This window comes from Caretta caretta, chromosome 11, assembly GCF_965140235.1.
Source record: "Caretta caretta isolate rCarCar2 chromosome 11, rCarCar1.hap1, whole genome shotgun sequence".
Lineage (NCBI taxonomy): Eukaryota > Metazoa > Chordata > Testudines > Cheloniidae > Caretta > Caretta caretta.
The window spans coordinates 40,056,557-40,073,819 of record NC_134216.1 but is presented as its reverse complement, the minus strand read 5'-3'; the positions used below and the strand labels follow the sequence as shown (position 1 = coordinate 40,073,819).

Below are 17,263 nucleotides of genomic sequence, written 5' to 3'. Positions count from 1 at the left end.
TCCAGTAATTCAAACACTGTGGCAGAGCCTCAACTTCAGTGCAAGGAGATAGAATGGGAAGTACTGCAAGTATGCTGTAATCTTCACTACCCCAGGGGAGGAGACAGGGCAAGGTATGTCAGTTTCATTCTTTCAGTTTGACAAAGGTAGCTTCTGGCTGAAAGAATTCTTCCTTGATATTTTTTAAAATGATTTATTTTGTAAGCAGAGACAGGGATTAGCTCATCACAAAGGGGCTATAAGCACAAGCGCTGAGATCCCTATTCCTGCTGCAAAAGTGTGTTTGGGTGCACTCTTACAGAGCTATTAGTGAAAAGACAAAAATCCACCTCGCTTGTGACCACTAAAACCCCTCAATGCCAACAGGCAAAGGGTTCAGTGTGCTGTAACAGCAACTCTTTACAAAAGTCTCTAAAAAAAAAAAAAGGTTGTCATAGCGATCCTTCAACAGGGCTCAGGGTGCATCTATTTTTAACCTGCACTGCTAAGGGAGTTGGCTTAGGTCTGAGAAGACTGTTGAGGTGGTTGTGGCAGGGAGCTGCCACCCAGTTAAGCACCAGCAAGTCTTCCCTTGCTGGTGGTGGGGAAGGGTGTAATAAGGTGATTCTCAGTCCTAGGCAGCCTGACTAGATCAGGCAGACTTTCAATGTGTCCTGTTCAAGTGCAAATCACTCAAAATATCCCCACCCTGAGGCATTAAGCTTGAGGACCACCTTTGAGCAATACGAATATAATACTTGTAGAAAAAGGAAACTGATGCCCTTGATGTATGTGAAGATGCCAGCTATTGCACAATGACAAGGAAAGATTTGAAGATGAAGAAACCCTACTACATTTTGTAAAGCACTTTATTGATGTAGCAGAGTCAAAACACTCCCCTTCATCCTGAGAAGCAACTGAAATGCAAGCCTGTGCCACAGACATCACTGAGAGGAGACTTACCAGTGTCAAATGCACCACTAATACTAGGTCATGCCTCCCATCCTTTTCGGTGACAAAGACTATTTTCTCTAGGGTAGGGAAAAAAGTCACTGAAAAGTGAACACAAGGTTGTCACATCTTATACACTGAACAAAAATATTGTGCTATTTGTGTCTCAGAATAAAATTCCAGGACTTTATTGCTGTATGTATGTTTTCCTCTATGTAACTTTTCTTACAATAGTCCAAGTGCCACCTTCTGGTTTAAAACTGTGCAACATTTAACATTCATTTTCTTCTAAAGACCATTATACAGTGGGGGTGTAAAGCAATCCAGCAGCAGTTACAAAGTGTTGCCTGACTATTTTTTCTTAAAAGATTAAGAAAGATAAAGATCTGTACACAAGCTGAATAAAAAGATGCTCAATTGACAGACCATTCGGTAACTTTAATAAAATATTTTAAGTTGGAAGTTTTGTAATGCTAAAATTTACAACTAAAACGAAAGTAAACACTCCCCCCTACCCCCCCGCCCCCATAGCCACAAGATTTCCATACTTGTAAAGAACAAGAAATCTGGTATGTAATTGTCTCACAAACCTAGTTCATTTCTAACAGAAGCAAAAGTTGGGGAGGCTAGCAGACTGTCAGCCTGTTAAACCTGCAAGTTTGACAGTGGAAGTCTGTTTCACTACCATGATGCTTCTTTTTGGTTGTTTAAATACAAGCCTTTTTCTTCCCCTCCCACCCATTCAGCACACAGTATGAATCCCATTTCCTTTTATTTATTTTTTATCCTCAGTATTATTTACAGGACTCCTACAGATAAAGTACAAACGAATATGAAATTAATGGTAGTTTGCGTCTTCAAATATGCTTTCCATGGCTAAATTTACCAAGACACTCCAACAGAATGATTTGAAGTTATGATGATTCTGAAGTATGAACAGCTGTGACCGTGGATGGTTTTTCATTTACTGTAGAAGATTCATTTGATCTGTCATCAACAGGAGTTGCCTTAGAGGTGGGGACAGCAGTATCCAAGGTGAGTGCAGAGGTTTGTTCTACGCTTACAGTTGTGCTATGGGGAAGCAGATCTGTAGGTGGAGTAGATACCTCTGTGACCAAAGGAAATTGTGCAAGAAACTCAGGTGGCATTGGGAGAGGAGTTATTCCAGATAGATTTAGAGGTGGAAAGGAAGGAAGTGGTGGCAAACCTAGAAATTTAAAAAAAAAGCAACAAATCACACACCATTCACTTATACTTCTTTTAAAGTTTTCCCAGGATGCCATGTGATCAGTTTGATCTACACTAGAACTATGAGTCTGCCAAGCCTCTTTGTTCCCCTAGTCACTATGGGATTTCTTCTGCTCCTATTGAGTTTAGTGGGAACATGATCAGGACTTTTAAACAACGATAACTCAGAAACAGCTAGTTTTAAAGCTTTAAATATTTTGAAAGCCAAACAATCCTCTTCAACTAGATCATCAAGCATTCCTTAAAAAGGTTAACAATAATGGAACTTGTGTTGGCCTGCTGACATGTACAAGAGGCAGCTACAGCCTCGAGACAATGCTTTTAATGTATTTTATTTCTACTACAGCCTGGATTTTTTCCAGCACATCCTAAAACTGCCAATGCCCACAGAAGCCTTGTTCCACTTTTTGCTTGCTCAATGTGTATTTTTCAGCAGTTGTATTCAGTATCATAAATTTAGTATTTCTGATACTTATTCTGACTTCTCAATCTTCTTGGCTGGCACACAGAAAATATGAACTGTGCATTTCACTAAGCCTCCCCAAAAAGCTATATACTCCCTCTAATTTTTAGCACAAAGGAACATCTTTTGAAAGTCTTTATGAAGCCCTAAATCTGATGGGGGTAATGAGGAAACAACATAAATCTAAGACAGGGAGGACTAGATTGGATTATTTTGACACATTCCTTGACTGAGCAGAAGAGGTCACTAATGAGAGCACCATTCCATTGCAGCTCTGGCAACAGAATCAACCACCCTCTTCATGAATGAACCATAGAGCACAACATGGAGTTAGTAATGAATGGGTTGTATCAAGGAAACAGTGTGGCCTAAGGTCTTCAGAAACCAGTTACTGTAATATTTACATTTGTAAACATACCAGGATGTAGGATTTCTGACAATCCAGCACCAGGAATGATGGGTGGTGCAGGTAAATTCAGACTAGAAAGACTGGTCAGGTTAGGAAGTCCAGTTGGTAATGACATCAGACCTAAAAAACAAATACGAAACCTCAATTTCAAGAGCTACACCTAGCCAGCTGAAAAACTGTTCCAGACAGAACTTGCATATCACTGGCTCACACTATACTTCAAGTTGGTGGTTCTTTTTACAAATGGGAAAGTGAATAAGCTTCTCTTTTGATCTTAAAATGATGATGAAAGGGATTTACCTATACACAGTAATCACAAGAGTTAGGGCTAGAAAAATTCTATTTTTACTATCATAGTAATGAGCATCTTCCATAGGATTAGCAATAATGAAGGGAAAGGGTTTTTTATTTATTTTTTTTAAGTGACAAATAAAAACAGGAAAATCAAGGCTAAAACAAAACAAGCAAAAGTGTTAGTTATAAACACAAATAGAAAAGGCTAAGGTTAAGGACAAAAAATATACAGAAATAAGGGCAAGTTTTAAAGTTATTTTCAAAGTCAGGCAAGGGTTATAAAATGCAATACAAGTGTGGAATTAAGATATCATTCTGCCAACAGGTATATCCTGTTTCCTCCCCCACTTTCCTTTTTTTTTTTTAAATTGATCCTCTATGGTAGTGGTCTCCAAAGTTTTTGGATTGCGCACCCCCATGGTGCCGCTGAAGAAAGGAGGAGGAGAGACCTGCCGGAGGTGTGCCACTGGAAGGGAAGACCTGCTACAGGCGTGCAGAGCTGCCGCCGAAGAAAAAAAAAACCAGCAGAGTGCCATCCGGTGGCTCTCCTCCTGCCGCACACCCCTGGGATCCTCTGGCGCATCCCCTGGGGTGCACGCACCCCACTTTGGAGACCACTGCTCTATGGAGCATGGACCACCTCTTTCTTCTTAAGTGTGTACACAGGGTTTAGGTTAATGAGGACTAATCCTGAAATAAACCTTTTGTGTCACAACATTAATAGAATATTGTAAAATAAATAACTTTTTTGTTGGATCTTATTTAAAAGCAAAAATCAACAGATTCAAAACAGAACTAGCCCAATAAATCGTTAAGATTAATAAGTAGGTCAGCAGTAAAATAATGGCACACTGATTCACAAAGAGAGCTTATCTTTAGACTGAAAGCTAAGACTAGTGTGAATATTTATCTGGGAAACTCTTAACTGTACCCAGAAGCCCACCCTTAGCTACTAAAAAGGCTTTAAACATCTATACTTGTAGTAGTGAAACTGTAAATCAAAGAAGTGAACAGTTTCCCTGGGGATTTCAAAACCACATTCATATTGCCCAGAGTTGGCAGGGAAATGTTCACGCTTTAATGAAAGCTAAACTTCCTAGCAGTTTGACATTTTAACCTTGTGGTAAAGGAATTTAGAATTTCCTGACATCATCACTTCACACACATACTTAACTCTACTGTATTTTCTTCCCACACTGGCAAATCTGCCTCCAAGAGTTTTGGGTTAATTTTTTAAAAACTTTACTAAATTTCCAATATTTCAGTTATATTAGCATGCAAAGTACATTAAGTAATCCTATGTATCCTGTACCAGTTAGTAGGAAATATATAGAGAAATTCTACATAAGACTTGCATTGTCTGTCAAACCTACAATAGAACGATTTTGGCACATAAGGATTCAGTGTTTCATTAATCTCAGTGAATAAAACATTACTTTATTCACAGGGTATGTAGCAAGAGTTTCCACACCAGTCTAAAATAATACATTATGGAAACTGAGCTAGTAAGCCTGTGAAATATAGGAACTCTCAACAATTTAGAGAGATAATGGAATCATCACTAAACATTTTATGGTAGATTGACAATGCCATCTTTTAGCAAAATTTAATAGGCTATTATCTAAACTGCTGTCAGAAACTTTAAATTGATCCAAATGCAAAAATAGTTGGCCACCACCCATTGTTCTAGATTGATAATCTTATGATAAACTATGTGCAGAGTATTAATATGAATACTAAATTAATCCAGTGTAAATATACTTATGTAACTTTAGTCTAACCATACATAATGTGTTGCAAAATAGTGCAGTTAATATGTCAAACATATCTGACACCTAAGCCAGTGGAGCATAGCAGTCACAAGAGAGCTCTTAAGCCCACCCCACAGATTTGCTTCTCTCCAAAAAGGAGAGCCCGACTGGGCTATAGGGTAGCTGTCTCCTTCCTGGGCAAGGGCCTCTTGCTCTGCCCCTTTTCCCTGAAATGTAGCTAAGGCAGTCATGCAGCACTGTTTGTGGTGGGGAGAAATGAAGTCTGCTGAGAGCAGCTTCCAGCTCCACTAGCTATTCAGTGGACATCTAAATACACAACAGAAGTAAAACCCTCAGTCTTTGGGTCTTGCAGAAACTAGTCCTGCAAGACCTCCAAGATGTACTGAGAGTTCACCAAAAGATTAGGCGCTGCCAGATTGATTGAAATATTAAGAATTAAATGTATATAGGCTAATTAATAGCTGAAGTATAGTGTGATTTTAGTCTAAAAATATTTGAAGGATGTAAATATCAAGGAGAGAGAGAATGAGAATCATTTAGTTGGGACATGAGGGTATAATTAAGAAGGAGAAGAAGTTAAGATAGGTATCCTTTCCTGATATCTCCTAATTTTTTTTCCTGGCTCTATTAGGCTGTGAAAATCCCATTGCTTGAGACTAGACTGGACAATACACTACCAGATATACATTAGAGATTAATCCTTCATTGACAGGGGATAGACTAAATGACTTAGCAATGAACCTCTATTAATTTCCATGTTCTTTCTTGTATTGCATACACATTCAAATAGACAGCTATTTTTACATCAAGATGACCTCCAGATCTATGCCTTGTGTGTGCGTGCACTTATGGGGACAAAATCAGAAAGGCCAAGGCCCAAAATGAGTTATACCTAGCAAAGAACATAAGGCAATAAGAAGAGGTTCCATAAATGCATTAGGAGTAAGAAGGACAAAGGAAAGTGTAGATCTACTACTTAAGAGGGAAAGGAAAGCTAACAAATGACATAAATAAGGCTGAGGTATTAAGTGTCTATTTTGCTTCCATCTTCACTAATTGTAACCAGACGCTTAACATAATATTAACAGCAAGAAGGAAGGGACACAAATCAGAATAGGGAAAGAACAGGTTAAACAATATTTAGATGTATTCAAGTTGCCAGGGCTTGATGAAATTCACCTTAGGGTACCTAAGGAACTAGTTGATGCCATCATGGAACCATTAGCAATTAACTCATGGAAGACAGGTGAAGTCCCAGAGGACTGGAGAAGGGCAAACAGTACCTATCTTTAAAAAGGGGGAACAAAGAGGACCTGGAGAATTATAGACTAGTCAGCTTACGTTCGATATTTGGAAAGATAATAGAGCCAATTGTTAATCAATTTATGAGCACCTAGAGGATAATAGAGTGATAAGTAATAGCCTACATGGATTGGTCAACAAATCATGCTAACCCAATCTGATTTCCTTCTTTGACAGGGTTACTGGCCTAGTGGGTAGGAGGAAGCACTGGACATGGTATCTTGATTTTTAATAAGGTTTCTGACACAGGTCCACAAAACATTCAAGCAAACTAAAGAAAATGGCCTAGATTAAAATGCTATAAAGTAGGTGCATAACTGATTAGGAAAAAAAAAAACATTAAAAAGTATTTGTCAATGGTTTATCATCAGACTGGGAGGATATATCTACTGGAGTCCTGCAGAGGCCTGCCCTAAGTTCAGTACTATTCAATATTTTCATCAATGACTTAGATAGTGAAGTGGATGATATGCTTATAAAAATTTGTGGATGACACCTGGAGTTGCTATCACTTTGGATAACAGGATTATAATTCAAAATAACCTTGATAAACTGGAGAAGTGGTCTGAAATCATCAAGATGAAATTCAATAAAGTGTTACACTTAGAATGCACAAATACAAAATTGGGAATAACTGTCTTGGCAGTAATATCGCAGAAAAAGGATCTGGGGGATTATAGTGGATTGCAAATTGAATGAGCTAACACCATGTTGCAGTTGCAAAAAAAGGCTAATATTCTAGGGTGTATTAACCGAAGTCCAGTATAGTAATTGTCCCACTCTGCTCAGCACTGGGGAGGCCTCAGCCGGAGTACTGAGTCCAGTTCTGGATGCCACACTAAGAAAGATGTAGACAAGTTTGAGAGTCCAGAGGACAGCAACAAAAATGATATAAGGGTAAGAAAACCTTACCTAGGAGGAAAGGGTTTAAAAAACAAAAACAACACTGGGCTTGTTTAGTCTTGAGAAAAGAAGGGGAGACCTGATAAGTCTTTGAATACGTTTAAGGGAGGCTATGAAGATAACTACGATCAACTGTTCTGTACATCCACTGAAAACAGTACAAGTAGAATGGGCTTAATCTGCAGCAAGGTACGTTTAGGATAGATGTTAGAAAATAAACTTTCAAACTATAAGGATAGTTTAAGGTTTAAACACTGGAACAGGTTACCAAGGAAGGTTGTGGAATCACCATCACTGGAGATTTTTAAGAACAGGTTAGACAAACACCTATCAGGGGTGGTTTTAGTACATTTGGTCCCACCTCAGTACAGCAGGATGGACTAGACGACCTGTCGAGGTCCCTTCCAGCTCTACATTTCTGTGATTCTGTGTGTTTCATCCCTAACCAACTTCATATTCATGTGCATATATAGGCCTTAACATCTCAGTTCCACTGTAACGTAATATGCATTAGGTATATTTCAGACCACAGAAATTTAATGATGGGTTGATTATATTTTATTTTTACTCCAAATGTCAAACTGCAGTGAAAAATCAAATTAGGATGAACTCCTGACCCCACTGAACTCAATGGCAAAACTCTCATTTGTTTCAACAAGGCTAGGATTTCACCAACATTTACTGTAGATATAATTGTTCCCTGAAAATGCAGATATTACCAAATTGGGGGATTTTCAGATATTTGAGAGTCCAGTCCCAGTTTGCCAACCCACTACCTCCTCTTTATTTAGATTACGCCTCAAAACTCTGTTCCACAGTGTGACAGAGTGCTAGGTACAAAGGCCTGAGTTAGCCCTCTTCACAGCAGCCCCATTCAGGTAAAGCAGATTGGAGCTGACTATACAAGGCTGCACCTCATTTGTGGGCCCAGCAGGGCAGAAAGGCCAATTAAGCTATTAGGCAAGACCCCACAACTAGGCACAGGAAGGAGGACGGAGAGATTAAGCTCCTCTGCTTGGGAAAGGTCTTAGGTATGCTGTGAGGGTGGTGGGATGCAACTGTAAATAAACTACACAGGGTACTGAACCAGCAAAAGGGTCTCCGCAAAATTTGTGGACTGAGACAGAAGCAGGACCAAGGCAGCCTTGTTACACAGTGTTCTAGAGAATCAACATTTAAAAAACGTAATTGAATCATTAAGTTGAGCACATGTACCTTCTCCTTCCTATCGGTCACATCACATCTAAAAATTTGATTGTATGGTGTTTGAGGCAAAGGCCACACAAATATTTTTTTCCTGTTATGGGTCTAGCACAATTATAAGTGCTGAAGAAAAAATATGTTCTAAGTGAACAGCAAGTATGGTTTATCTAGATATAGAAATGTAGGGCTGGAAGGGACATCAGACATAATTTCATCCATTCACTCATGCCAAGGCAGGACCAAGTAAACATAGATCTTCCGTGAAAGGTGTTTGTCTAAACTGTCCTTAAAACCTCCAATGACAGAAATTCCACAACTCCCTGGGTAACCTATTCCAGTACTTAACTATCCTTAGAACACCATTACACCTTAATGCTGTTAGAACACACTATGACAACGAAAGGGACAAATTACTCCTACATTCCAGTTAAACAAAATGACAGAAATGGACATACATGGATAAACAATTTTCTAAAGAATGGGGCCAAAAAATACAAACCTCCTCTTTCTCCCTATTGTTCTATACTATCTTGCGTTATTTTGTTTCTAAAATGTTTGAGCTTGCTCAAAATTTTCACTACTCACCTGGCAATGTAGTTGCTGGGTTAACTGGTGGCACTGAACTGAGGGACTGATTTACTTGTGGTGGCAATAATGGTACTGTTGGGACACCTAATGAAAGATTCATGTAAGTATATACCATCATTTCAAATATGTCCAAGTATGCAACATTCCAACACACTTCCTCACACAGTATCTCAAAGAGGAACTTATAGGTTAGGTCATAGGATTTTAAAAAAAATAATAAATTTCATGATTTCAGCTATTTAAAATTTCACAGTAGTGTGGGTCACAAGATTATTGGGGGGTGGGGGGTTTGTGGTACTGCGACCCTTACTTCTGTGCTGTTGCTGGTGGTGGAGCTGCCTTCAGAGCTTGGTAGCTGGAGAGCAGTGGCTACTGGCTGGGATCCCAGCTCTGAAGGCAGAGCCGCCGCCAGCAACAGCACGGAAGTAAGGATGGCCTGGTATGGTATTGCCACCCTGACTTCTGCACTGCTACCTGCAGAGCTGGACCCCCAGTCAGCACTCTCCACCCACCCAGCTCTGAAGGCAGCAGTGCAGAAGTAAGGGTGACATGGTATGGTATTGCCACCCTTACTTCTGCACTCTGCTGGCAGGGCGCTGCCTTCAGAGCTGGGCACCTGGCCAATAGTCGCCACTCTCTGGCCGCCCAGCTCTGAAGGCAGTATAGAAGTGACCCCGCCTGCAACTCCCTTTTAAGTTAGGGCCCTCAATTTGAGAAACGTTGGTCTCCCCTGTGAAATCTGTATAGTACAAGGTAAAAGCACAGAAGACTAGATTTCATGGTCCATGATGTGTTTTTCATAGCATGAATTTGGTAGGGCCCTACTTATAGGGATTCAGTGTTTCTCCATTAGCATTTTATGCCATGTTTATAAGGTTTTGCTATCAGTAATTTTGAACCCTGGTGTTAACAGGTTAGGAGACACTCACCTTACAGTGAAAGTACATTTTACCATTGGGCTATGATGTGAAATATACTAAGTCCTAGTTTTTGGGAAATGGTTTTGGAAGAGGCAAAGGGAAGAAGTGAACTCTGGAAATCATATGCATTTCTACAAACATGTTTTCTCTTTGTGAAGTTAACTGACAAATCCATCTTTCTGAATTACAGAAGTCAATAAATTATGAATGCATTTCACAAGTGAGGTTGTTTTTATTTTATACATACCTGTACTGAGAACACTACTGACCGTAGTAGGGGTTGAACTAATGGACAGTCCTGACAGACCCTGTTCAATTCCTGTTGTTCCAGGTGGTAATGTGGATGGGGGATTAACTGAAGACAGTTGAACCTTACAAAAATGAGAAGTTAGTGTTAGTAGTTATGTTTCACTGGAATCCACAACAATGAAAACAAATGTTAGTTATACTTTCACAGTTATTTTATCAAGCACAAAAGAGATTACAACTTACCTCTGTAAATCCATCTTTGAGTGGACTGATGGGTGCACTATGCAATTGCCCAGGGAGAGAAATTTTCTTTCCCTCTTCAAATGGACGTGTAGGTATCCGATGTAAATACCCATAGCCAATGCCACAACCTAGGCTTTTAAAATATGAACATTTAAAGGTTAGACAGGAACAGACCAGTCTGACCTTGGTACATGCATAAGCCACCACCACCATGGACCCTACACTAAACAAACAGCACAGAACAACCTTGCCTAATGTGAAAAGGACTCAGTTCTTGGATTCCCAAAAACCACAAGAATGGTGTCTTGAACTACAGCGAGACACAGAAGTGTGTCCACCAACAGAGCTGTAGGCACTTATTGAAGAGACTTATTAGATTAGTCCATTCCCTTGCAACTACAGGATTGTTCCCCCTACAGTATTTTTTCCAAGGGCTTCCTTTGTGTAATCCAGTTTTAAGTGACAACTAATGAGGCTTCTGTAACTTCCTTTGGAGGACTGGTTTACAATATACCATAAGCAAATAGTTATTAGAAAACATAGCCAATTACCTGCAAATGGCTCAAGATGTCATAATGAATCTCAAGATAGAATAAAGCCTATTGTTATATGGAAAAGTACTAGAGGTACATGTCATTTTTCTGTGGAAATACTCTCATTAGTAGATTATACTTATTACTTTGAACCTCTATAGCTCCTTCCAACCACTAGTATCACTACACAAAACCACAGGTATTCAAAAGATTTAAAAACTATTAGAAACATAGCTAAGCCTCAACCACACCCTTATAAAATAGGTTTACAGATAGGGAAATAAGGTACAGAACTTAATTACCTGCCCCAAATCAGAGTAAGTTAAAGATATAGCCGAAAATACAACCCAGGTACATCAGTTGCAGTCTTCTGTTCTACCTACTACATGCTTTAGCATATTATACTGTATCAAGATTTCAAATCTAATGCACTAAGCATTCATAAAGTTTTATGAACTTTTAAATGAGCTAATTTGAGTAACTACAAAAAAAACAAGGGCCCTCCTACAAACTAATTCGTATGTAAATCACCACTGCACACAGTTTCTTATTACCAGTAATACGCTTTGCAACAGGAATTACCTTTTCCTCTGTTTCTACAGCATCAAGCACAGAGGGGCCCTAATCCTGAATGAGCTGGGTGCTGCTGCAAAACTATTATTTGGTATGTTGAATTAGCTTACCTGCCTTCTCCACCCCATGCAGAATTGGGGGTAATAATCACCTCTCGACAATTATCCGTGTCTGTGTTGTACACATAAAGTTTTAATGGTTTTCCTTCATGTGTTTCAATGAGAGAGAACAGATCTTCAGACTGAAAAAAAATAGGAACATTGCAAATTGGTTAATTTTTTTAAATAGTATTTTAATTTTAGGATCTATAAACATGGAAACTGCCATCTCATAGGCTCCACTGCAGAACTAGCAGAGCCTGGCACCTCTGAGGTGTTTTATTGCAGGACTAGAGCCTTAGAGCATGTGTGCATGTAAAATTTCAATATACTCCACAGATAAAATAGTTTATTTACATTTTCAGACTGAAAACAGATGATAAACTACTACATTTGGTATGATAACTCAGATTTCAAATCAGAATAAAAAAATTAAAGTTTAAATTATGTTTTACTACTTGTTTAATTCCTAATAAATCTTTCAAATTATTTTTAAAAAGTGTAAACTAATCCCATCTTATTATATGAAGGCATTTTAAATAGCATTTTTAAACTCTAAAGTTATATCTGTGTACTCAGAAATGTAGACTTGCTGTGCCAGAGCTCCTCCAACTAATTGGCAAAGAATGTCTATTAGCACAGGATACTGAGAAAGTTGGGCTTAATATTAATATTGCCCTGGTATTCTGCTTCTTGTAAATGAAATTCAAAAAGTTATACTACCTCATTCATGACAGTATCTGCTCCGATGACATAGTCACTATGTGGTCTAAGACCTGCTAGTGCAGCAGGAGAATTTGATTCGACTTCCTAGTTTCAAGATATAAAATTACAGAAGTTAAATAGGCTCAAAGTATTAGCAAAGACAGTAATAAAACCCTTCCCAAACTTTGAGTTTAAAGGAATTAACACACACAAAATGTAAAATGTTCCAAATACTTAGTCCCGTTTTAAAAGATACTGTAAGATATTCAAAATTCCTACTATAACAGTACATATGCAAAGATAAAATTTGATAAGATATCCCGCAGACATATGGATCTCTGATTTGTCACTATTATTCCCTGCCACACAAAATGTTTTGACTCCAGTCTTCAAGCTGGAGGATGTGTTGGGGAGACCTCAATATTTATGCAAAAATGAGTATTAACTGTTTAGTGTATTCTTACAATGTTAGGTCATTACAAACTAGATTGCACCTTTATTGAATTTTAGGATGTAGCTACAACTATGTTATACGATGATACCTGAGAAAACATTACTGGATACAAGCCAAGTGCCGAGGGAGTTAGCTTGTTTATGACCCTTGGACTGCAGCCTGACAGTCTGGTCTATTTGCCTTTGTTTTATGAATTGAAGGATGTGTATGTCTAGGTGTATGTATGTGTATGAAGGATGTGTATTGAAGGATGTCAAATGGTAGTTGTGTGTTGTATGGAATTTTCCACAGGCATATTTGATTTTCAAATAGAAATTGCTGCAACTGGGAAAACACCATTTACTTGAATAGACAAAGCTTATCACAGAGCAATACTTCTTCGGTATAAAATATCAATGGGCAAAAAAAGTTTTATCCCTATCAACATTTTTTGCAAATATAGTTAGTCCTGACTTCAAAATGGTGTTAAGAGCAAAAAACAAAAAAACAAACAAAAAGGTCATGAATAGGGATGTGTTATCCCAGTCATAAACTAGGAGTAAAGTGGGTTTCTTTCAATAAACACAATTACAGCTTCATTTTTCAAATGTAAAAGAACATTTATGGTTGGGAAAATATTTTACAGACAACTTTCAGAGGAACAGCCGTGTTAGTCTGTATTCGCAAAAAGAAAAGGAGTACTTGTGGCACCTTAGAGACTAACCAATTTATTTGAGTATGAGCTTTCGTGAGCTACAGCTCACTTCATCAGATGTTTAAACATCTGATGAAGTGAGCTGTAGCTCACGAAAGCTCATGCTCAAATAAATTGGTTAGTCTCTAAGGTGCCACAAGTACTCCTTTTCTTTTTACAGACAACGTTACTTATAACATGTTTCCACTCAAAAATAAAACCTCTTGTAATTCTTTAGATTATTACAGTGCATGAACCTCTTTCAGATCTATATTCACAAATATTTTGTCTAAAGTAAGCATCTAATGTCATAACTTCCTAATGCAATTGTTATGTTAATAGGAAATGGTTACAGACCAACACAGCAAGATCAATTGCTTAACTACCTATCTAAGAAAATATTTTAAAATAGAAATTTATATTGATGCAGTATTTCAGCAACTCCTCACGAAACAAGAATCACCTCTTCAAAGATTAACTTAGTAACTCTTCCAGTTTGAGGACAAGGTGGAAGAGGTGATATCTTTTATTAGTCTGACTGCTGCTGATGGAAGAGATAAGCTTCCGAGCTTACGCAGAACCAAACCCGAAGAAGAACTCTGTGTAATCTCGAAATGTTAAGACAATTTTAAAAACTTTTTAAAACTAGGAACATTGAACTTTTCAACAGGAATTGAAATTCTGTTTTTAACCCTAATGAAACTGAAGAAATATCTCAAATAGAATAAAAAAAATTAAAACCTCTAACATGAACATTATCTGAGAGAGTCCTGCCACAAAAGACCACAAGCACTTAGAAGTGTGCTACATATTCATTAAAGGGACTGAATATTCAGGAGCTGAAGGTGTCAACAAAACCAACTCATGAAGCCACCGAGTCAATACAAAAAGGATACCAATGAATATTTTAGTCCAACCCAATCATAAAAAGGTGCACCTTGGTCTCCAGTAAAGCTATGACCCGAGAAACTCCCAGCGATAAAGCTACCACTGCTTATTCGGGGTGTTTGGTTTTTTTTTTTAATCACCGAGAGAGCTCTCCCCAGCAATAAAGCACGTCTACGCTGCCCACGTCACAGTACGGTCGGGGCTGCGCTGTAACATGGGTAGTGTAGACATACCCTAATTGTAAGGATAGTTATGTACTGGAATAAGTTACCAAGACATGGGAGGTTGTGGAATCCCTGTCACTGGAGGTTTTTAAGAGCAGGTTAGACAAACACCTACCAGGGATGGTCTAGGTTTACTTGGTCCTGCCTAAGTGCAGGGGTCCCTTCCGGTCCTACATTTCCGATTCCGTTACTTTGCTTACTTGTAATTGTGGTGACTACTAAGGTATGTAGATGAACCCGTGTCTAAAAATAGTGGGAGCCACATCCCTAAGTTGGCCTACCATTTCTTGTTTCTCTATACAACATTTTTTAGTAACTTTGGAGATAAATTACTTGGCACTGAATAGCTAGCCTTCCCACTCCACAGGTTCATGTTTGTAACTTACTTTCAGCTAAAAATTAACAATAAATGCAATATGGTTAATAAGTTGTAGGCAATGAATTTTTACAGTAGAGAAACCTTGAAAAGATTGTACATACCAATACATGCCATACATTTTCATTGGCTCCATCAAAACTGCAGAAACGAATACTCACTCCCAGCAGGCCCTGTCCACCCCACATATTACTGGGAGTTACTGATGTTTCTCTCAGTTCCAGCGTTTTGCTACTGTACACTTGCATTTTTACAGGCTTTTCAACATTTGCTTTCAACAGATCCTTGAGTGTGTCATTGTCTTTATTCTGGAAGTACACATACAAATCACTTTGGTTTATAGTGTTTAACAAAAGTAGTGTTCAATTTTATAGCACCAAGTTTGCATTTCAAAGGTCATACAGAGAACACTGAGATTAGGAAATATTTATTGGATTTCTCTACAGTGGCTTTCATATTAAAAAATTTCAATTCCTCATAGTTTCCTATCAAGTAATTTCCTTAACTTCTCTATTCAGAAAAAGAAATATACCTAAAGTTTTGTCTTGATTTTTTTACACACAAATCACCCAAAACGTAAGCAATTCAAAATTAAGGAAATTAATTCTTTGTGCTTTAATGTGATAGGAATCTGGCATTGGTAAGCAATGATCTGTCTTATGCAATACATAAACTTAACATGGTAAGTAATTATTAAGCTTCCAATCACTTTGTATACAAAAGTCTTTAACTGTAGGGTTAAAGTGCTGAACAAGCAAAACAAGAATTGTAACAGGGCCATTCAACATGATGTATAAACTTACTTTTTGTTTGCTGCAGAAGTGCAGAGTGACAGTTTCTTCTGGACTTGTGAAAGTAAGCAAGCTTTCAAAATAGACATTTTATAGATAGACTAATGTTCCTATAGGATAGTGATATTCAGAGTGAGGCTCACAAGCCACAAGAGGCTCTTTTAATGAGTCTCCTGTGGCTTTTTGCAGCACATAATATTAAAACCCTGTGATTTAATTAACAACCAATCAGAATGTTTTACTGTTATTAACCAATTGTAGTTGATAAAATAATACTTGGTCAGTCATTTTGCTGTGAAAATAATTATATATATAAAAAATAAATAAAATGACTGACCAAGTATTTATATATAAATAAAAACTATTTCCCCATCATACTGTTTAAATATAAATATAGCACAATAAATGACATTACTATGACTCTCTTGGGTAATGTGATTGCTAATTTGACTCCTGAACCACTTAGGTCTGAGTATCACTGCTATAGGATCTGAAACAGTCCAAGTAATCTTACATTAATTTGTTTATTCAAAAACCATATAGGACACACTACTGAGCCCAAATCTAGCTCGAAATTTTAGCTCTTATTTAGTTGCAAAATAAAAGCACTGGAATTCAAAATGACTTGGCTTAAAACATAAATGTTCTTAAAGTTTTTGGGAAAAGAGTTGTTCCATAACTAACAGGATATTGCAAATAGCAATTCAATAGCCAAAAGCTAGCCCTTCCAGATGTAAACAATAATCAAAACATGCAAAAGTAACTATTTCAGACATATTTAGTTCAAGGCTATAAAATGTTTACATTTACAATACAATGTTAGTATAAGATGTCCACTTGTAAAAACAAGCCTTGTGGTTCAGAAAACTTTTAGAATGATATTTCCAGTTTACTTTGACTTCAAGTGCCTATTTTCTTTGCTTGCATTGGACCTATGTAGAATGCAACCAGAACTGCATTTTGATCATAGAAGGTCCTTGTTATTTCCCCCGTAGGCTTAGAAGTCTTCTGCGCTGAAAAGCCTGTGGAGATGCAGTTATCCTGCATTACAAACACTGGAAGATGTGGCTCTACTAAGGCTGTCCTATCTTCCTTTTTAGAAGTTCTGATCTTCAATCACCTGCTATCTAAAGTCAGAGAGGAGCACCTGTGTAGTTCTTCTTTAGTTATGGCAGCAGCATCAAAACAGTGCACAAGATTCACTTCAGTGACTGCAGAATGCACAAAATCTTTTTCGTTTACCCAGCGTGTCCCACAGGACCTGTTACCCTCTCTGGCAAGTGGCCTGTACCACATGGGAGGTGCCATGATCAGATTATAGATCTGAAAAAGTGAGTTCAGGTACACCAAGTATTCCTATTTTCCTCCTAGTTAAACTCTGCTCTGGCAGAGTTTGAGGAGTCTCGCTGAGATGTGACCAGGTC

The 17,263-nt window shown here is 38.0% G+C and overlaps 1 protein-coding gene across 1 annotated transcript in view; it reads right to left on the bottom strand.

The window, feature by feature from the left end:
- Positions 1–830: 830 nt before the first annotated feature.
- Positions 831–17,263, bottom strand: part of GORASP2 (golgi reassembly stacking protein 2) — a 38,529-nt gene continuing 22,096 nt past the window's right edge. Inside the window, exons 3-10 of the mRNA XM_048869367.2 lie at positions 15,153–15,356; positions 12,452–12,538; positions 11,741–11,871; positions 10,525–10,657; positions 10,280–10,403; positions 9,110–9,196; positions 3,060–3,170; positions 831–2,137 (exon numbers count right to left, since the gene is read on the bottom strand). Coding sequence (XP_048725324.1) covers positions 1,845–2,137; positions 3,060–3,170; positions 9,110–9,196; positions 10,280–10,403; positions 10,525–10,657; positions 11,741–11,871; positions 12,452–12,538; positions 15,153–15,356 — 1,170 coding nt within the window. The 3' untranslated portion in view covers positions 831–1,844. The remainder of the gene's footprint in view (positions 2,138–3,059; positions 3,171–9,109; positions 9,197–10,279; positions 10,404–10,524; positions 10,658–11,740; positions 11,872–12,451; positions 12,539–15,152; positions 15,357–17,263) is intronic.